The sequence below is a fragment of the Schistocerca cancellata genome, chromosome 5 (genome assembly GCF_023864275.1).
Source record: "Schistocerca cancellata isolate TAMUIC-IGC-003103 chromosome 5, iqSchCanc2.1, whole genome shotgun sequence".
Taxonomy (NCBI): domain Eukaryota; kingdom Metazoa; phylum Arthropoda; class Insecta; order Orthoptera; family Acrididae; genus Schistocerca; species Schistocerca cancellata.
Genome location: NC_064630.1, coordinates 18,868,227 through 18,884,417, shown reverse-complemented (window position 1 = coordinate 18,884,417; position 16,191 = coordinate 18,868,227). Strand labels below are relative to the sequence as shown.

General features: G+C 42.2%; 1 protein-coding gene across 1 annotated transcript in view; it reads right to left on the bottom strand.

Annotated features, from left to right (window-relative positions):
* LOC126187969 (sorbitol dehydrogenase-like) overlaps positions 1-16,191 on the bottom strand; it is a 123,971-nt gene that overhangs the window by 5,533 nt on the left and 102,247 nt on the right. The window contains exons 6-7 of the mRNA XM_049929355.1: positions 1,617-1,792; positions 290-411 (exon numbers count right to left, since the gene is read on the bottom strand). Coding sequence (XP_049785312.1) covers positions 290-411; positions 1,617-1,792 — 298 coding nt within the window. The remainder of the gene's footprint in view (positions 1-289; positions 412-1,616; positions 1,793-16,191) is intronic.

Below are 16,191 nucleotides of genomic sequence, written 5' to 3'. Positions count from 1 at the left end.
ATTTTTTTTAGCAAACTATAACTAAGAATGCATAACATACGTGGTAGCTGTTTTAAAATTTTGTAAACGTGAAACATTTATTAAAATAGTAGCCGCACGGGGTAGCCCTTGGGCATCGCTGTGTGTGTTGTCCTTAGCATAAGTTAGTTTAAGTTAGATTAAGTAGTGTGTAAGCCTAGAGACCGATGAACTCGGCAGTTTGGTCACATAGGAACTTACCACAAACTTCCAAAATTTCTTAAAATAATAAATATTCCCCCAGTATGATTACATAGTAGAAATAACTTACGTATTGCTATAACGAAATATGCCTCGTATGTCAACTTCCTTCAAGCTGGCTTCTATCAAAGGCACTTTTACTTCTGGTGGACTGTTTCCAACCAGCATAACCACACCTGTTGGCGCTGTTGCCTGAAAGAAATATTGCAGATTTGTATATTTTTAATCCAGGAATTATGATGAAACTTCGTATGTGAACAAGGCAATACGTGTTTTGTTTAACTCATATGTCCTTTCGTGTCCCAAATTCTTTTACTTAGTTATTACTTCTTGTCATCCCAGGTAATTAAGTCTTCAAATGAGTGCTACGTTTTTGTTGATTTTAAATGTCCATGAACAAGTGATGCAGCGCAGGCTGAGGCAGCAACTCTCAGTGGGGAGATAACCAGTTCAAATCCTTGTGGCAGAAGTTATTGCTGAAATTCGACTGGCAGTGGCAAGAGAGGAGGTGACGTAAAGTGTCTCATACCGGATACTTTGTTAGTGTTGAAAGCTAGGTCTGAAACTGCTTTGTACTTCCTCACAGAGTGGGGCATCCGACATTGGTATTGGTGTCTTGCCCATTTCAATGGGGGGCGTGAAGGTATTGGATACTTGGTGCTACTGGAGCAGAATGTGCCATGCACCAATATTAGGTTTCGCCCTCTGCTATCAACAAAAACATATGACACAATATCAAAATGTTTAAAATATGGTAATCAAATAAATGAAGAAAGAAGAAACAACGGTATAGAAAGGATAGATTGCCACTGACAGTACAGAGGAGGCATTGTCACTGACATGCAGAATGAAAATGATTGCTAAAGTATTAAGGCTTTTGGACAAACTCCTCATCTGCAGTAAAAGCTACACACACACACACACACACACACACACACACACACACACACAAAATCACAGTCACAACTTCCACACACATGGCCACCATCTCAAGGTGCTAGTTCCCAACTGCCCTACCACATGTATTTTCTACTGCAGAAGAAGGACTTTGTCTGAAAGCTTTAATATTTAAAAGTGTTTTCATTGTGTTTGTCTGCAACTCCCTGCCTCCTCTTGTTGTTATTCCGTTGTGGACAAATTGTTTGAATGAAAAGATTTTGAGACATTGTAAGACAGTCCACATTTAGTATTATTTACAGACCAAAGACTTGACCCATAATTACATTACTGGTGAATGTAATGTATCTGATGATTTTTGCACTTATGATTCAGAAGGCTTTCCACTTCCGGGTCACATATACTCATGATCAGTTTTATGCTTTGACTGTTTCTGTGGACTTGCCTAACCTCACATGTATTGTGTTGCTTAATTGTGTGATAACATTACATATACTTACCAATACTGCCAAACATATACCATTCTCCGATCCACTGCATTCAATGGAAATGTGTGGCTCACATTTTAAGAGACTGACTATTTCTTTAACAGTTTTTTGTTTATCAGCAGAGCGGATATGAAGTGTAGATGTTGCCCCAATCTTCTTTGCCATTTCCAGTCGGTGAGGCAGCAGATCTAAGTTAAAAGAAATATTTTTAGCTATTGGAATTAAAAGATCTTTTTAGTTTTTGATAAGAAAATTTTAATCACTTGTATAAATATGTAAACGTATTGTCAGTTCTGTCCCATGGCCACTCTGCACCCTCCCCCTCTCATCTCCAATAAGAGTCCCAGTTTTATTCTGATGGATGGAAAAACTATAATATTGGAAGACAAGGCTGGTAGTGTTATAGTCTTCATTAAGCTGACAACCTGATTATCAAACAGTTTGAGCAAGCTGTTCTGATATAGATTACTTAAACAAAATGCCCAGTTGCTGTGGAATTAAAATGTCCCCAGAACACGATGCAATCTCCTCCAGCTTGCACCGCCCATCACTTATCTTTGTAGAAGGCCTATTGTGAACAGAACACCGTCCGTCACTGGCACTGAGGTGTAACAGGTCGCTTTGGACTAATTGACTTTTTAAAGGAATTTTCTTTTCAATTTAGTTGACATTTGGACCTGCCTTCTGCGCACGGAGATTTTTTTCATTGTACTTGTACCATGTACCGGGGTGGATGCAATGTATCTGTGAAATGGGTCTTCAGAAGGCACATTGTGGCACTCGCTGCAGCGAGTGGTTATTTTGTGCTGCTTTCGTGTGTCTAGGAGATGTGCTGTGGTCCAGGAATTGGAAACTTTACTGTTGACGTCTTTACGAGGAAAAGTTGGTCTCAGGTTGACACCGCTGATGTACGAGAGATGTAAAATGCTATTGTTCTATAACTTGAGGTTGTAAGCAACCGTGAAAGATGCAATGTAGTTGTTGTAATTGAAACTGAATACACGTATTGCAAAGGAGAGGAGTCTGAAATCATTCAGTAGAAGCAAGTCTTTTAAGTAAATTTTCAGGCTGACACAGGCATCAAAATGGAGAAAAAGCAGTCTGAAGCCAACATACCTGCGCTACAGTACTTCTGCAAAAGTTTATAATCTACAGTGACCATTAAATATATACACACACAAACAGAGCATTACAAACGTAGGCACATTGTGTTTCTGTAGACCGTGATTGGATGATCGGATGTGTCTGAGTTAGTAAGTATTAACATTTGATTGAGAAGATGAGAAGAATTCAAAATTAAAAGGAAATTATTGCCTTGCAAAGAACATTTTCTATGGAATTTGCAGTTGTTCTTCATAGCAACCAGTCAATAACTCCAATTACTCTGTGCTTTAGTTATTACTAGCATTGCAGTTAAGTCGGAAATTTCATGAGGAACAATAAACATTTGAAGGATAAATATTAACTCCTCCAACAGTACCTGAGAATGAGAAGAAAATATGAAGTATACGATTGAGAAGGTCGCCAGTTTTGCGCCAGTGATTCTGTGTCGACGTGTGGCAGCTGCTTATGGTTTGGGCGATCATTTACTAAGCGGCAGCAACAGCAGCATAGCAGTTCATGCAATTCATCAATTGCGACACACTAGTACCTTGTTGGCAGTGCTATGTGGTGATATTGTGCAAACCTTTGGTGAACAGTATGTGACTCAAACTGTCCCCCCCCCCCCCTTTTTTTTTTCCTTCCTAATAGCACTGTTGTGGTGCACGAGTGAGATAATCAGGAGTGCAGTTGTCTGATAAAGTTTGTTAGTTTGGTGCAATGTAAGGTCAATGCTGAGGCAGTTGGCTGCAGTGAAGGTTTTGTAGTACATTTACTATTGTTTGATGTATACCTGAGAAGACGACTGTGAAATTAGATAAGACAACTGAAGAGATAAATAGAAACATAGGAAAGCTTAGAACTGAACTAGCTACAATGAATGTGAATTTAGAAAAACATATAATGGAATCTAGAAAGTAGGAAAAGGAAATGCACATTTCAAATTCCAAATTGCAAACAACAATAGTTGGGATTAACTGAGAAGTTGTGGCCACAAGTATCTAAACAATGCAGTCCTAAGAGAAAAGTGCTAAAAAACCATTTCAAGAGGTTTATAAGGATGTAAAGCAGTTGAGAAATGTTAACCAATAGCAATTAAAAGAAAAAGAATGATTCACGAACAAATCTCAGACACTCATGAGAAACTGGAAATGCTAGAAGAAAATAAAAGTTCAGAGGTGACAGCTATCACAGACTCCGATTTTGCTAACTTGGAGGAGAGAATGACTGAGATAATTGCTGGTCTTTTGCAGTCTCACAAACTAACTGAAGTTCAATACATTAGTATAGCAGTGGGTCGGGGGGGTTCTGGTGTCAGGAAGGGCATCCGACCACCTACTGTCACTAACATTCCCTCAACCTATAATATAACAAATGCCATCTCCTTAGAGATGAGAAAAGATGATGACTCAGTCTTATATACAGAAGGTATTGACAGCAGTTATAAATGATGTGCCATCATAATTTTTGCAACTAATGTTTATTTGCAAATGTGCTACACTCCTCATTCACCACTGATCACTTACTGTCATCAGCAGTTATAGTTCCAGGTCACAGTGTAACAGTGTCTTATATTCCCTTATAACTAGTCAGGTGAGCTAAAATAATTAACAGGGTTGCCCACAAACCATAATCATATATTTTAAAGCTGGTTGTGAGTTTGTGATATGAGCTGAGCACGTCCTAGCCTCAAGAGGTGTAACTTAGTTTGGTTGGTCTTGAACAGTGACCAATGCAGTACACTGCAGGGAACTTAAGGGTTTGTACAATTTAACAAGAAAAGAGGAAATATGTGTAAGCATAGGAGGTAGGTTAGAGAAAATAGACAGAAAGAGAGTAGATCCTGTACTTAATGGTTGGAAAGAGAGACCAGTTTAACTGCAAAGCATTGAAGTTCCTTGTCTTCTGTTTTTGGCATAAAGAGCAATCTCTAACTGCCTGACCGATTGAGGTGGTTCCTTTGAAAGGGCACGGACAACTTCCGTCACCATGCTTCCCTAATTTGATGAGACCAGTGCATTGCAGTTTGGTCTCCTCCCCCAAATCAACCCTATTATCTCTAACTGCCTGAGCATAACTTCACAAAACTTCTATCTGTGTAATTTCTAGAGACAAATTATTACATCCTCAATCATATTAGCATGATTGGCAAAAACTTTGGTTTGTACAATACTGTATCACACTTCGATGTTTTTGAAAATTAACTTTCATTCAACATTCAGAACTGCAACCTACTAGACAAATTATAACCATAATAAAATATGATGACTGATGAATAACCCACACTTTGTTTTCTTTTGGCACAGCCTATACACACCAGTAGAAAGTTAATGGCACATGGCAATCCTTGGGACTTCCCCCCTCCCCCCATCTCCTCCATAAATAAGCTGACAGATGCTCAGAAGAGATGGATTGCTTATGATCAGGAGTTGCTCACAATATACAATGCTATCCAGAACTTTTGCCTGTGTGTGGAAGCATGGCTGTTGGCAGTATACGCTGACTACAGTCCCATCACTTCTGTCTGCAAAAGACCTAACTGAACTTTTTCCCTCGTGGTAATTTTGGCAGTTAGAATTTGTCAATCAGTTTACTACAGATTTGTAATGTGTAAGAGAGCCAGATAACATTGTTGCCAACTATTTTTCAAGGCTAAATGCATTTTTGTATACTATGTTTCGACAAATTGACTGCAGCACAAGCAGCTGATGTGGAGCTCCAAGAACATGTGACAATGGAGAGACAAAAATTTAGCTTAAAAGTGTCCCACTAGCAGGAACCCAAAAAAGTGCAATGCCTCTAGGTGTTCTGCTAGACCTTTCGTACCTGCTGGTTTTCACAAAGCAGATATTGGACTCCAGGTACAACCTTGCACTCCAGGGAAATAACATCACATTTAAGCTTATCAAGGACAGGTATGTTTTTCTCATGAAATAAATCATTTTTAGTATGCCAACAGTCAAAGTTGGCCATATTCACAAACCACTCTGCTGTAGAATTCAGATATATCTTTACAACAACTGATTGGCACACCCCATCATGGACACTCCTGCAGGAACAGCAGCCAGAACATTTCTCACTACATGGACCACCTGTTTCAGTTGCCTGGTATGTGTCACAATTCAGGTCAGCACTGTTTTTGGAACTTGCTAAATTATGTCGTTTCCAACACCATTACGTTAATAGTTTAGTACCCAGCTAGCAATTGGGTGGTAGAGTGCTGGCAAAGTACACTCAGAACTGCTTTTACATGTCTATGACAGTAGGATAGCAGCATTACCAGTAGCACTACTCAGTCTCTGCAGTGCCATCAAGTGAGACATTGGAACGTCTACAGCTGTTTGTTACTAGCTGCTGTTTCAAGTGTTGCGTGTTGTTGTGGCACTGGTTGCTGCTGCTGCAAGGTCTGTTGTGGAACCTATGCAGCAAGTTGAAAATAGTATGATCTGGGGTTGACCTGGAACACTACAAGACTCCAAAATACCTAGGAGTGAAACTTGACAGATATCTCACTTTCAAAAATCACTACATGAAATGCAAGTCAAAAGTTTCCACCAGGAACAATCTTCTATGGGAACTGGCCGATCACAGTTGGGCAGTCAACCTGAAACAATCCAAACATCTGCAATGGCACTATGCTATTCTGCGGCGTATGCCAGTCCTGTGTGGTATAATTTAACTCATCCCAAACAGGTGGATGTAGCCCTCAACGAAACCTGCAGAATTATAAGGGGTTGCTTGAAATCCACTCCAGTCGAATGGCTTTACCACCTCGCAGGAATAGCACCACCATCTGTCCAAAGAGAGAGATCTACGAACAAGGAAAGAAAGGTAGTGCAACAGGAAATTACCCATCCTCTGTATGGGCATGAACCACATCCGCAATGAGTGAAGTCAAGGAAGAGTTTCCTTAGAACATCAAAGGAACTTAGAACCACTGCTGATCCCCCTATGGGTCAGGGGGTAAGAATAGGCCCGAGGTATTCCTGCCTGTCGTAAGAGGTGACTAAAAGGAGTTTCACACGTTTCGGCCTTTATGTGATGGTCCCCTGTAGGGTTTGACGGCCATTCTTAAAAATTTTCCCAAAGAGCCAGCCAATTGGGGAAGGGCGCCTTACATGGTGCATTGTGTCCATAATGCATTGTGACCTTTAGCCCACTTTCTCGTCGTCGCATTTCAGTCCCCCTCATTCTCCATCTCTTGGGTGGAGACACCTTCCTGGTTGCATTTTCCTCCACTCACTATGCTGTGTCGCTTTCTGTGTTGATGATGACCTTGGACTTCTTTGCACCTGATATCCAGCACGGTAGCCAGTCCGTTGTGGTAGGGCCGCCATGTACCCTGTTGGTTGTAGCCTCCTGACCACACAGGGATTGCTCTGCTGATGCCTGCTCTGTTAACTCCCACGTATGCCACAGGGTAGATGCCCATCCCCATAGGGCATCGGGACTCCCGGCAATGGCCATCCTGCCAGGTGGCCTTTGCTGCGGCTGGGTGGCACCTGTAGGGAGGCCCCCCGGTCGGAATGGATGGCATCAAGGCGGATCACATGACGAGCTCTATTCAATGCACGGAAGTACGACCCCAAATCGTTCCTCTCCCTGGGCACACCATGGGAGGAATGTTAGGCTAAGAATGGCAGTGGATCTTATTTGCCCCGGTACATTGTATGTTCGAGAGCTAACGGGAAATGTTTCATGATGAGGAAACCTCAGTTTTTTGTTGAGCTTTTAGAGGACAAGTTTGGGGAGTTGGAGGGATTGTCCAAAATGAGTTCTTGGTCAATCTTGATCAAAACAGTATCCTCTGCCCAGTCATGGACGTTACTCACTTGTGACAAGCTGGGGAATGTTTTTGTAACCATCATGCCCCATAAGAGCTTAAATATGGTCCAGGGTATCATATTTCACAGGGACTTTCTTTTGGAGTCTGATGATGAGCTGCGCGCTAATTTGGAGAGGCGAGGTGTACATTTCATCTGGCGTGTCCACCAGGGTCCGAGGGATAATCAGGTTGCCACCGGTGCATTCATCATGGCCTTCGAAGGTGATACATTGCCCGAGAAGGTAAAGGTGATTTTCTACCGCTGTGATGTCAAGCCATATATCCCTCCCCCAATGCGGTGTTTTAAATGCTGGAAGTTTGGCCATATGTCTTTCCGGTGTACTTCCAGCATCACGTGTTCAGATTGTAGACATCCTTCACATCCCAATACTCCATGTGCCCCACCTCAGCAGCTCAAAAGCAGCTGGTAATAGGGATTCACGCTCATCCTCAGTCCCGGAGACTGAGCCAGTGAAGTCCTCACAGCCAGGGAAACTCAAGGATCAGCTAGAGAAATCCAGAAAGATGACCCCTAAGACCAAGAAAATTGTGGTGGCACCCACACCACCGCTACCTACAAGCTCTGCATCTGAGGATGGGGTGGAGATTCTAGCGTCCACTGAGGACCTAGATCTCGCCAGACCCTCAGGCACAGTGGATATAGACTTCTCAGGCAGTAGGTCGGTGGCAGCAGGTGACACTGAGGCATAAACTGCCTCATTGAATGTTCCATGCTTTCCCAGTCTCATGATGATGTCATCCTCCAGTGGAATTGTGGCGGTTTTTTCCACCACCTGTCTGAGTTACAGCAACTATTAAGTTTTACACGTGCTATCTGCATTGCCCTCCAAGAAACCTGGTTCCCAGAAATGTGGGCCCCTCCCCTCCGTGGGTATAAGGGATATTACAGGAACTGTAGTGACTGTAGTCGAGTGTCAGATGGAGTTTGTGTTTATGTCTTAAATTCGGTCTGTAGTGACACTGTGCCCCTTCAAACTGCTCTTGAAGCTGTGGCTGTCAGAATAAGGATGACACAGGAAATAACTGTCTGCAATGTATGTCTTCCTCCATATGGTGCAGTATCCCTGAATGTATTAGCTGGACTGATTGATCAACTCCCTAAACCTTTCCTACTTTTGGGAGATTTTAATGCCCATAACCCCTTGTAGGGTAGCTCCGTGCTTACTGGCCAAGGCAGAGGTGTCGAAAATGTGCTGTGTCCGTTCGACCGCTGCCTCTCAAATACTGGGGCCGCCACACATTTCACTGTGGCTCATGGTAGTTACTGAGCCATTGATTATCAATTTGCAGGACTTCTCCCATGTATTCACTGGAGAGCACATGACAATCTGTGTGGTAGTGACCATTTCCCCATCTTCCTGTCACTGCCCCAGCGTCAGGCACAGACGCCTGCCCAGATGGGCTTTGAACAAGGCGGACTGGGGAACTTTCATCTTTGCTGTCACCGCTGAATCTCCCGTACACGGTAACATCGATATGATGGTTGAGCAGGTGACTACAACAATTGTTTCTGTGACAGAAAATGCGATCCCTCGCTCTTTAGGGTGCCCCTGGCGTAAGGCAGTTCCTTGGTGATAGCCAGAAGTCGCTGAAGCAATTGAGGAGTGTCGGCGAGCTCTACAGCGGCATAAGTGGCACCCATCCCTGGAGCACCCCATAGCCTTTAAACTGCTCTGTGCCCACATTCGCCAACTTATCAGACAACGGAAGCAGGAGTGTTGGGAGGGATACGTCTAGACCAATGGGTGCCATACGTCACCTTCCTTAGTCTGTGCGAAGATCAAACATCTTTTCGGGTACCAGATCCCAACAGGTGTTCCTGGTGCTACCATGAATGGCGTGTTATCTACTGACACAAACATGATTGCCGAGCACTTTGCTCAAGCCTCTGCATCGGAGAATTACCCCACAGCCTTTCGCACACTCAAACGGCGGCTGAATGGGAAAGTCCTCTCCTTCACTACACACCACAGTCAATCCTATAACGCCCCATTTACAGAGTGGGAGTTCCTCAGTGCCCTTGCACATTGCCCCGACACAGCTCCTGGGCCAGATCGGATCCACAGTCAGATGATTAAACATCTCTTATCTGACTGCAAGTGACATATCCTTGTCATCTTCAACTGGATCTGGTGCGATAGCGTCTTTTGGTAGAGCACTATTTTTTCGGTGCTCAAACCCGGTAAAAGCCCGCTTGATGTGGTTACCTATCGGCCCATCAGTCTCACCAACGTTCTTTGTAAGCTGCTGGAACTTACGGTGTGTCGGGGGTTCGGTTGGGCCCTGGAGTCGTGTGGCCTACTAGCTCCATGTGAGGGCGGCTTCCGCCAGTGTCGCTCTACCACTGATAATCTCGTGTCCCTCGAGTCTGCCATCCGAACAGCCTTTTCCAGATTCCAACACCTGGTTGCCGTCTTTTTTGACTTACGTAAAGCATACAACACGACCTGGCGACATCATGTCTTTACCACATTGTATGAATGGTGTCTCCATGGCCTGCTCCCGATTTTTTATCCAAAGCTTCCTGTCGCTCCGTACTTTCCGTGTCAAATTGGTGCCTCCCATAGTTCCATCTGTGTCCAGGAGAATGGAGTCCCGCAGGGCTCTGTATTGAGTGTGTCGCTATTTTTAGTGGTCTTTAATGGTCGGGCCCTGAGTCTCGCCTTCTCTGTATGCAGATGACTTATGCATTTCGTACTGCTACTCCAGTACTGGTGTTTCTGAGCATTGTCTACAGTGAGCCATCCACAAGGCGCAGTAATGGGCTGTAGCCCACGGCTTCCAGTTTTCCACCATGAAGACGTGTGTCATGCATTTCTGTCGGCGTCATACCGTTCATCCGGAACCAGCATTATGCCTTAATGACAATCCACTCACTGTAGTGGAGACATAACGAATCGATTCTTAGGTCTGGTTTTCGACTTTTGTTTGACTTAGCTTCCTCATCTTTGTCAGCTTAAACGGAAGTGTTGGCAGCAACTCAGTGCCCTCTGGTGCCTGAGCAACACCAACTGGCATGCAAATTGTTCAACACTGTTGCAGTTCTACAGAGCCCTTGTTCAATCCCGTCTCGACTAGGGGAGTGTGATTTATGGTTCGGCAGCACCCTCAGCGTCACGTTTGCTCGACCCATTGCACCATTGCGGAGTTTGATTAGCAAAAGGTGCTTTTAGTGCGAGTCCAGTGACAAACGTACTGATGGAGGCTGGAGTCCCTCCATTGAAGATCAGACGTGGACAACAGCTCTGCTGAACAACCTAATTACCGTATTTTTTCCCAACCACAGCAGTTCACCTCTAGCATAGGCAGCCCAGGTCAGGGCTAATGATTTCGGTTCACGTGCGATCGCTTCTGTCTGAAATAGAGTTCTCCCCTTCACCACCTCTCCTTTAGGTCCATTTACGTACACCTACATGGTGTAACCACGGGCCAAAGCTTCACCTGGACCTTTCGTGTGACCCCAAGGCCTCTGTTAGCCTTGCGGCTCTCCGCTGTCACTTCCTGTCGATTCTTGAAGTGTTCCGGGGCTCTGAAGTGGTTTATGCCGATGGCTCGATGGCTGATGGTAATGTTGGCTTCGCCTTTGTCCACAGAGGCCATATTGAACAGCATTCCTTGCCCAGTGGCTGCAGTATACTGACTGCAGAGCTGGTGGCCATAACTCGTGCACTTCAGTATATCCGTTCATGCCCTGAGGAATCATTTCTTCTGTGTACTGACTCCTTGAGCAGCCTACAAGCTATTGAGCAGTGCTACCCTCCCCGTCCTTTGGTGGCGTCCATCCAGGAGTCCATCTATGCTCTGGACTGGTCCCGTCGTTCAGTGGTGTTTGTGTGGACTCCAGGACATGTCGGCATCCCAGGCAACAAACTTGCCGACAGGCTGGCGAAACAGGCAAGGTGGAAACTGCTTCTGGAGATGGACGTCTCTGAACCTGACCTGCGTTCTGACTTATGCCGCAGGATTTTTTGGCTTTGGGAGACGGAATGGCATAACAGTACAGACAACAAACTGTGTATCATTAAGGAGACGAAGAATGTGTGGAAGTCTTCCATGCGGACCTCTCGCAGAGAATCAGGTGTCCTCTGCCGGCTCCGCATTGGCTATGCTCGGGCGACCCGCTGTTACCACGTGCGCTATGAAGACCCGTCTCAGTGTTGGTGCTGCGCCTGGTTGACAGTGATCCATATTCTGGTGCACTGTCCTACTTTGTCTGCCGAGTGTCGAAATCTTGGGTTACCGGACTTGTTGCCGCTGCTTTTATCTAACAGTGCCTCATCGGCTGATTTAGTTTTACGTTTTATTCGTGATGGTCGGTTTTATCATTTGATTTAAGTTTTAGCGCAAATACTTTGTCACTCTCTGTCCTTCACCGTAGTGCTTTTAGGGTGGAGGTTTTAATATGTTGCAGAGTGGCTGGCTTTTCATTTTTATTCTCGTGGTCGGCCAGCCACTTTAATCTGCTTTCTTGTTTTACTCTCTTCTGTTTATAGCGTCTCTCTGTTGTTTTCCTGTCCTCTTTTGTTCCTTGTAGTGTTCGTCGACTTTCCTGCATTCTTGTGGTTTTTCCTTTCTTTCTGTTTTGTGTTATATGTCTTGTCTGTTTTATTCTCACACGTGTGGCATTGTTTTATTAGGAACAAGGGACAGATGACCTCATAGTTTTGTCCCTTCCCCCCTCTTTTAAACCAACCAACCACTGCTGAAAAAGCTAGGTTACAACTATGGAGGGCTACAACCTACCTTCCCCCTGATTGGAAAAGAGTTGTTGATGCTTTATCTCCAGGCCATGATGCGGAATGGACAACTTGGAAATCCCTGAATAGACTGAGATCCGGAGTTGGAAGATCAAAAGTTAACTTTGCAAGATGGGGATATACTGATCCAAGTGATATTCGGTGTGACTGTGGAGAAGAACAGACAGTTCGCCACATACTTCAGAGTCAATTGTGCCCAGTCTCTTGTACAGAAGATGATCTTCAACAAGCAACAGAAAATTCACTGGAAGAGGCCAAGTTTTGGTCAAAAGTTATTCAATCGCAACAATGTAAAATTTATGTACATTTACCTGTATGTTTCTGATATGAGGATAATAATAATGATAATTCTGCTATTCTGCAGTCTTGGGAAATGGCTGTTGTAGCTGTTGCTTTTGTGAATTAGTTAGTTACATGTGCCATCGATCATTTTGTACAGGAGATTGTAATGATGTAGAACGAGTCACTTAACATTCACATTGCAAATTAATTTCCACGTACGGTTACATTCTAAACATTTCTATGGTTGTGGTTTTTTTTTACAAAAAGAAAAAAAAATACAGATGTCACTGGGTAAGTGACCAAAAAATTTGTGTTGCAGCAGTGTGCACCCCTTTTTGTGCTAAAGACAACCTTAAAACGGAGCAGTGAATGGCATTATTCCTTCTAGTATTGTAATTATGTACCTCATTGTTCTTTTTGAACTGTAGTGGATTATTTACAACAAACTACATGAGGGAATAAATATACTGTGAAGCAGTAGTCAGAATGCCTAACTCATTAAACAGACGTCCACAAGATGAGAATGGGTGACCACCACTTATTATTCTTACAGTATGTTTTTGTGCAATGAAGACTTACTTTCATAAAGCTGAGTTACCCCAGAACATTATTCTACACGACATTTTTGAATGAAAATATGCAAAAATGTCAACTTACTGATTTGTCTCTCCCCAAGGTTTGCAATGATTCTAAGCGCAAATGTGGCTGGACTAAGTTGTTTTAGGAGTTCCAAAATGTGTTTTTCCAATTTAAATTCTCATCAGTATGCACCCCTAAGAATTTTGGAAGTTTCCATACTATATATTATTTCCTTGCCATGTATGATACACCTATCTTTGGTGTATTACCTTTAGACGTGCAGAACTGAATATGTTGTGTCTTTTTAAAATACTTACAGTCAATCATATTTTCTGCTAATGGTCTCACCCTCAATTTTAAAAAGACACAACATATTCAGTTTATTTTGTTTACCATTTCTTCTCTTTATGCACGTATGCTTGGATTGATTACAATACTAGTAGCATCTGTAAAAAGAACTAGTCTGCTTATGGTGTACTGGATGGATGATCTTTTACATGTATGAGGGACAGTAGTGGACTTAAGATTGGACCTTGGGGAACCCCATATATGATTTCTCTCCAGTCAGAATTATGTCCCCAGACGGTATTGGTTGAATTGTTTCGTACAGCTTTTGCATTTGGTTAGATATGACATCCATTGGTTGGCTATACCATCAAACCCATAAAACATCAACTTGTGTAGGAGATTACTGTGGTTCACACAGTCAAATGCCTTAGAGAGGTCACAGAAAATAACAACCGGTGCTATTTTATTATTTAATGCTTGTAAAATTTGTTGAGTGTATGCGTAAATGGCACTCTCAGTAGAGCACCCCTTCTGAAACCCAAACTGTGATTTGCTAAGGATGCTATTGTTGCTAAGGTGTGATACTATTCTAGAATACATCACCTCAAAAATTTTGGAAAACTATCTCAGCAGTGAAATGCGTCAGTAATTATTGACATCTCTCATATCACCTTTCTTAAAGAAGGGGTTATTAATGGCATGTTTCAGTCTCTCTGGAAAACCTTGAGTTAATGATGCATTACATATTTCAGATAAGACTGGGCTTGTAACATGGGAACAAATTTTTTGTACTCTATTGGAAACACCACGAAAACCAGATAAGCTTACATTTTTAAGAGAGTTTATAATTTTCTTAATTTAAGAAGGAGAAGTTGGTGATACGTTCGTATGATTGAATTTTGTGAAAGTTACATTTTCAACATACTGCTGTGATCTTGCTCTTGAACTGTTTTCCACCATGCTGTCTACTATACTTAAGATTATTAAATACATTTGCAACCTGTGACTCATCATTTATAGCTCTTCCATTCAGTTCAATAGTGCTGTTGTGTTGTTCTGTTGCTGAGTGTCGTGTCTCTCGCTTCACTACATTCAATATAGCCTTAACTCTGTTGTCAGAAGCACTGATTTCTGACAATATATGCATATTCCTTGATTTTTTAATAACTTTTCTTAGTAATTTCGAGTAGTTTTTGGAGCATGCAACTACTGCAGGATCCCTGCTTGTTCTTGCTGAAAGATGCATTTCGCCTTTCTTTTCCCAAGATAATTTAATCTCTATTGTGATCCACAGTTTTTTACAAGACTGTTTAGCATATTTTCTGATTAGCTTATGGGGAGAGCTATTTTCAATTAACAGTATGAATTTATCATTCAATAGGTAAAATTATATGTTAGCATTTGGTTCATAGTAAACTACATCCCATGTCATCTCCTGTAAACTACTCTAAAACATTTGTCCTGGAGTCATTAGTTAGTTAGTTAGTTAGTTAGTTGGTTGGTTGGTTGTGTGTTCCATTGATCAATCGCATGGTACGGTAGCCATTATGATGTGGAACGTGTCAAGCGCACAAGAAATGCACATATGAAACAAGATTTTTTAATATATGTTAAAGATCAATATTTCTATTATTTACCCCATTCCCTGAAATGGCACAAAATGCTTATACTATATTAATTATTCTGATTTCCACTGAAGAATATCCATACTGTAAGGTACTATTTTATTTATACTAAGTGTGCATCATGATTAGAGAAAGCATTTGTTACTGGATAAACAGTTATTTTCTTGCTTTGAGCTTTGTCAAAGAAAACATTATCAATTAGTGTCCTACTGTTGAAATGTTAATTACTGAGATCAAATTGTGGGATCCAAATAATTTTTCCAGATCATTTTTCCTATCAGACTCCCTCAGAGAATCTGCAAATTAAAGTCACCACAGACTAATAACTGCTTGCTGCTGTCTGTCGTATAGCACAGTAAGGAATCCAGAGTCCTCATAAATAGTTCAAAATTCCCCAGTGGAGATTTACATACAGCTACAGTTAAAAGGACTTTTTTCAGCATTGATTCACAAGCACACACTTGCGTGTACTGATCACTACAAAATCTCTTTGTCTCAATGTTTCTAAACATGTGTTCTGTCTTAATGTCTGTAGCAACTCCTACTTTCCCCATGCTATTTGTGCATGAGTAAGTGTAATCTTTTATATGTAACGTATGTAACCCTGTATTTATGTGATGCTCAGTGGGTTAGTGATGGATGACGTCCCAGTTTTAGAAACCATACCATCTTGTCCTTTAACCATTTCAATACCCATTTACAAGTGCACTGAGTGTAAACGTATTTCTAGACCACGTTCAAGTAAGAAGTCTGCACCCACAATTCATTTGGTAACATTCACTAATACAGAAGTTCAGTTCAAAGGTAATTTGAAAACTATATCAAATACTTTTGTCTGTTCTCTATCTGAGTCCATTTGGTAAGTACATGGTACATGTATGACAATAATGTGTAAATAACACAATCTGAGGTAGGCACTCATAAGATCCTGCTGTACAGGTAATTCACTGGTACTCACATTGTCAATATTTGGTTTGAAGATAGATGGTTGTAGGAAGTGTGACTGGCCATTGATTGTCGGAAAGCAATGGCATTTGCGTTGAAATTTTGTGTATCATTGCAATCAGTGATCTGTTGAGTATTAACTGGTGAGCACTTTTTCTGTGACC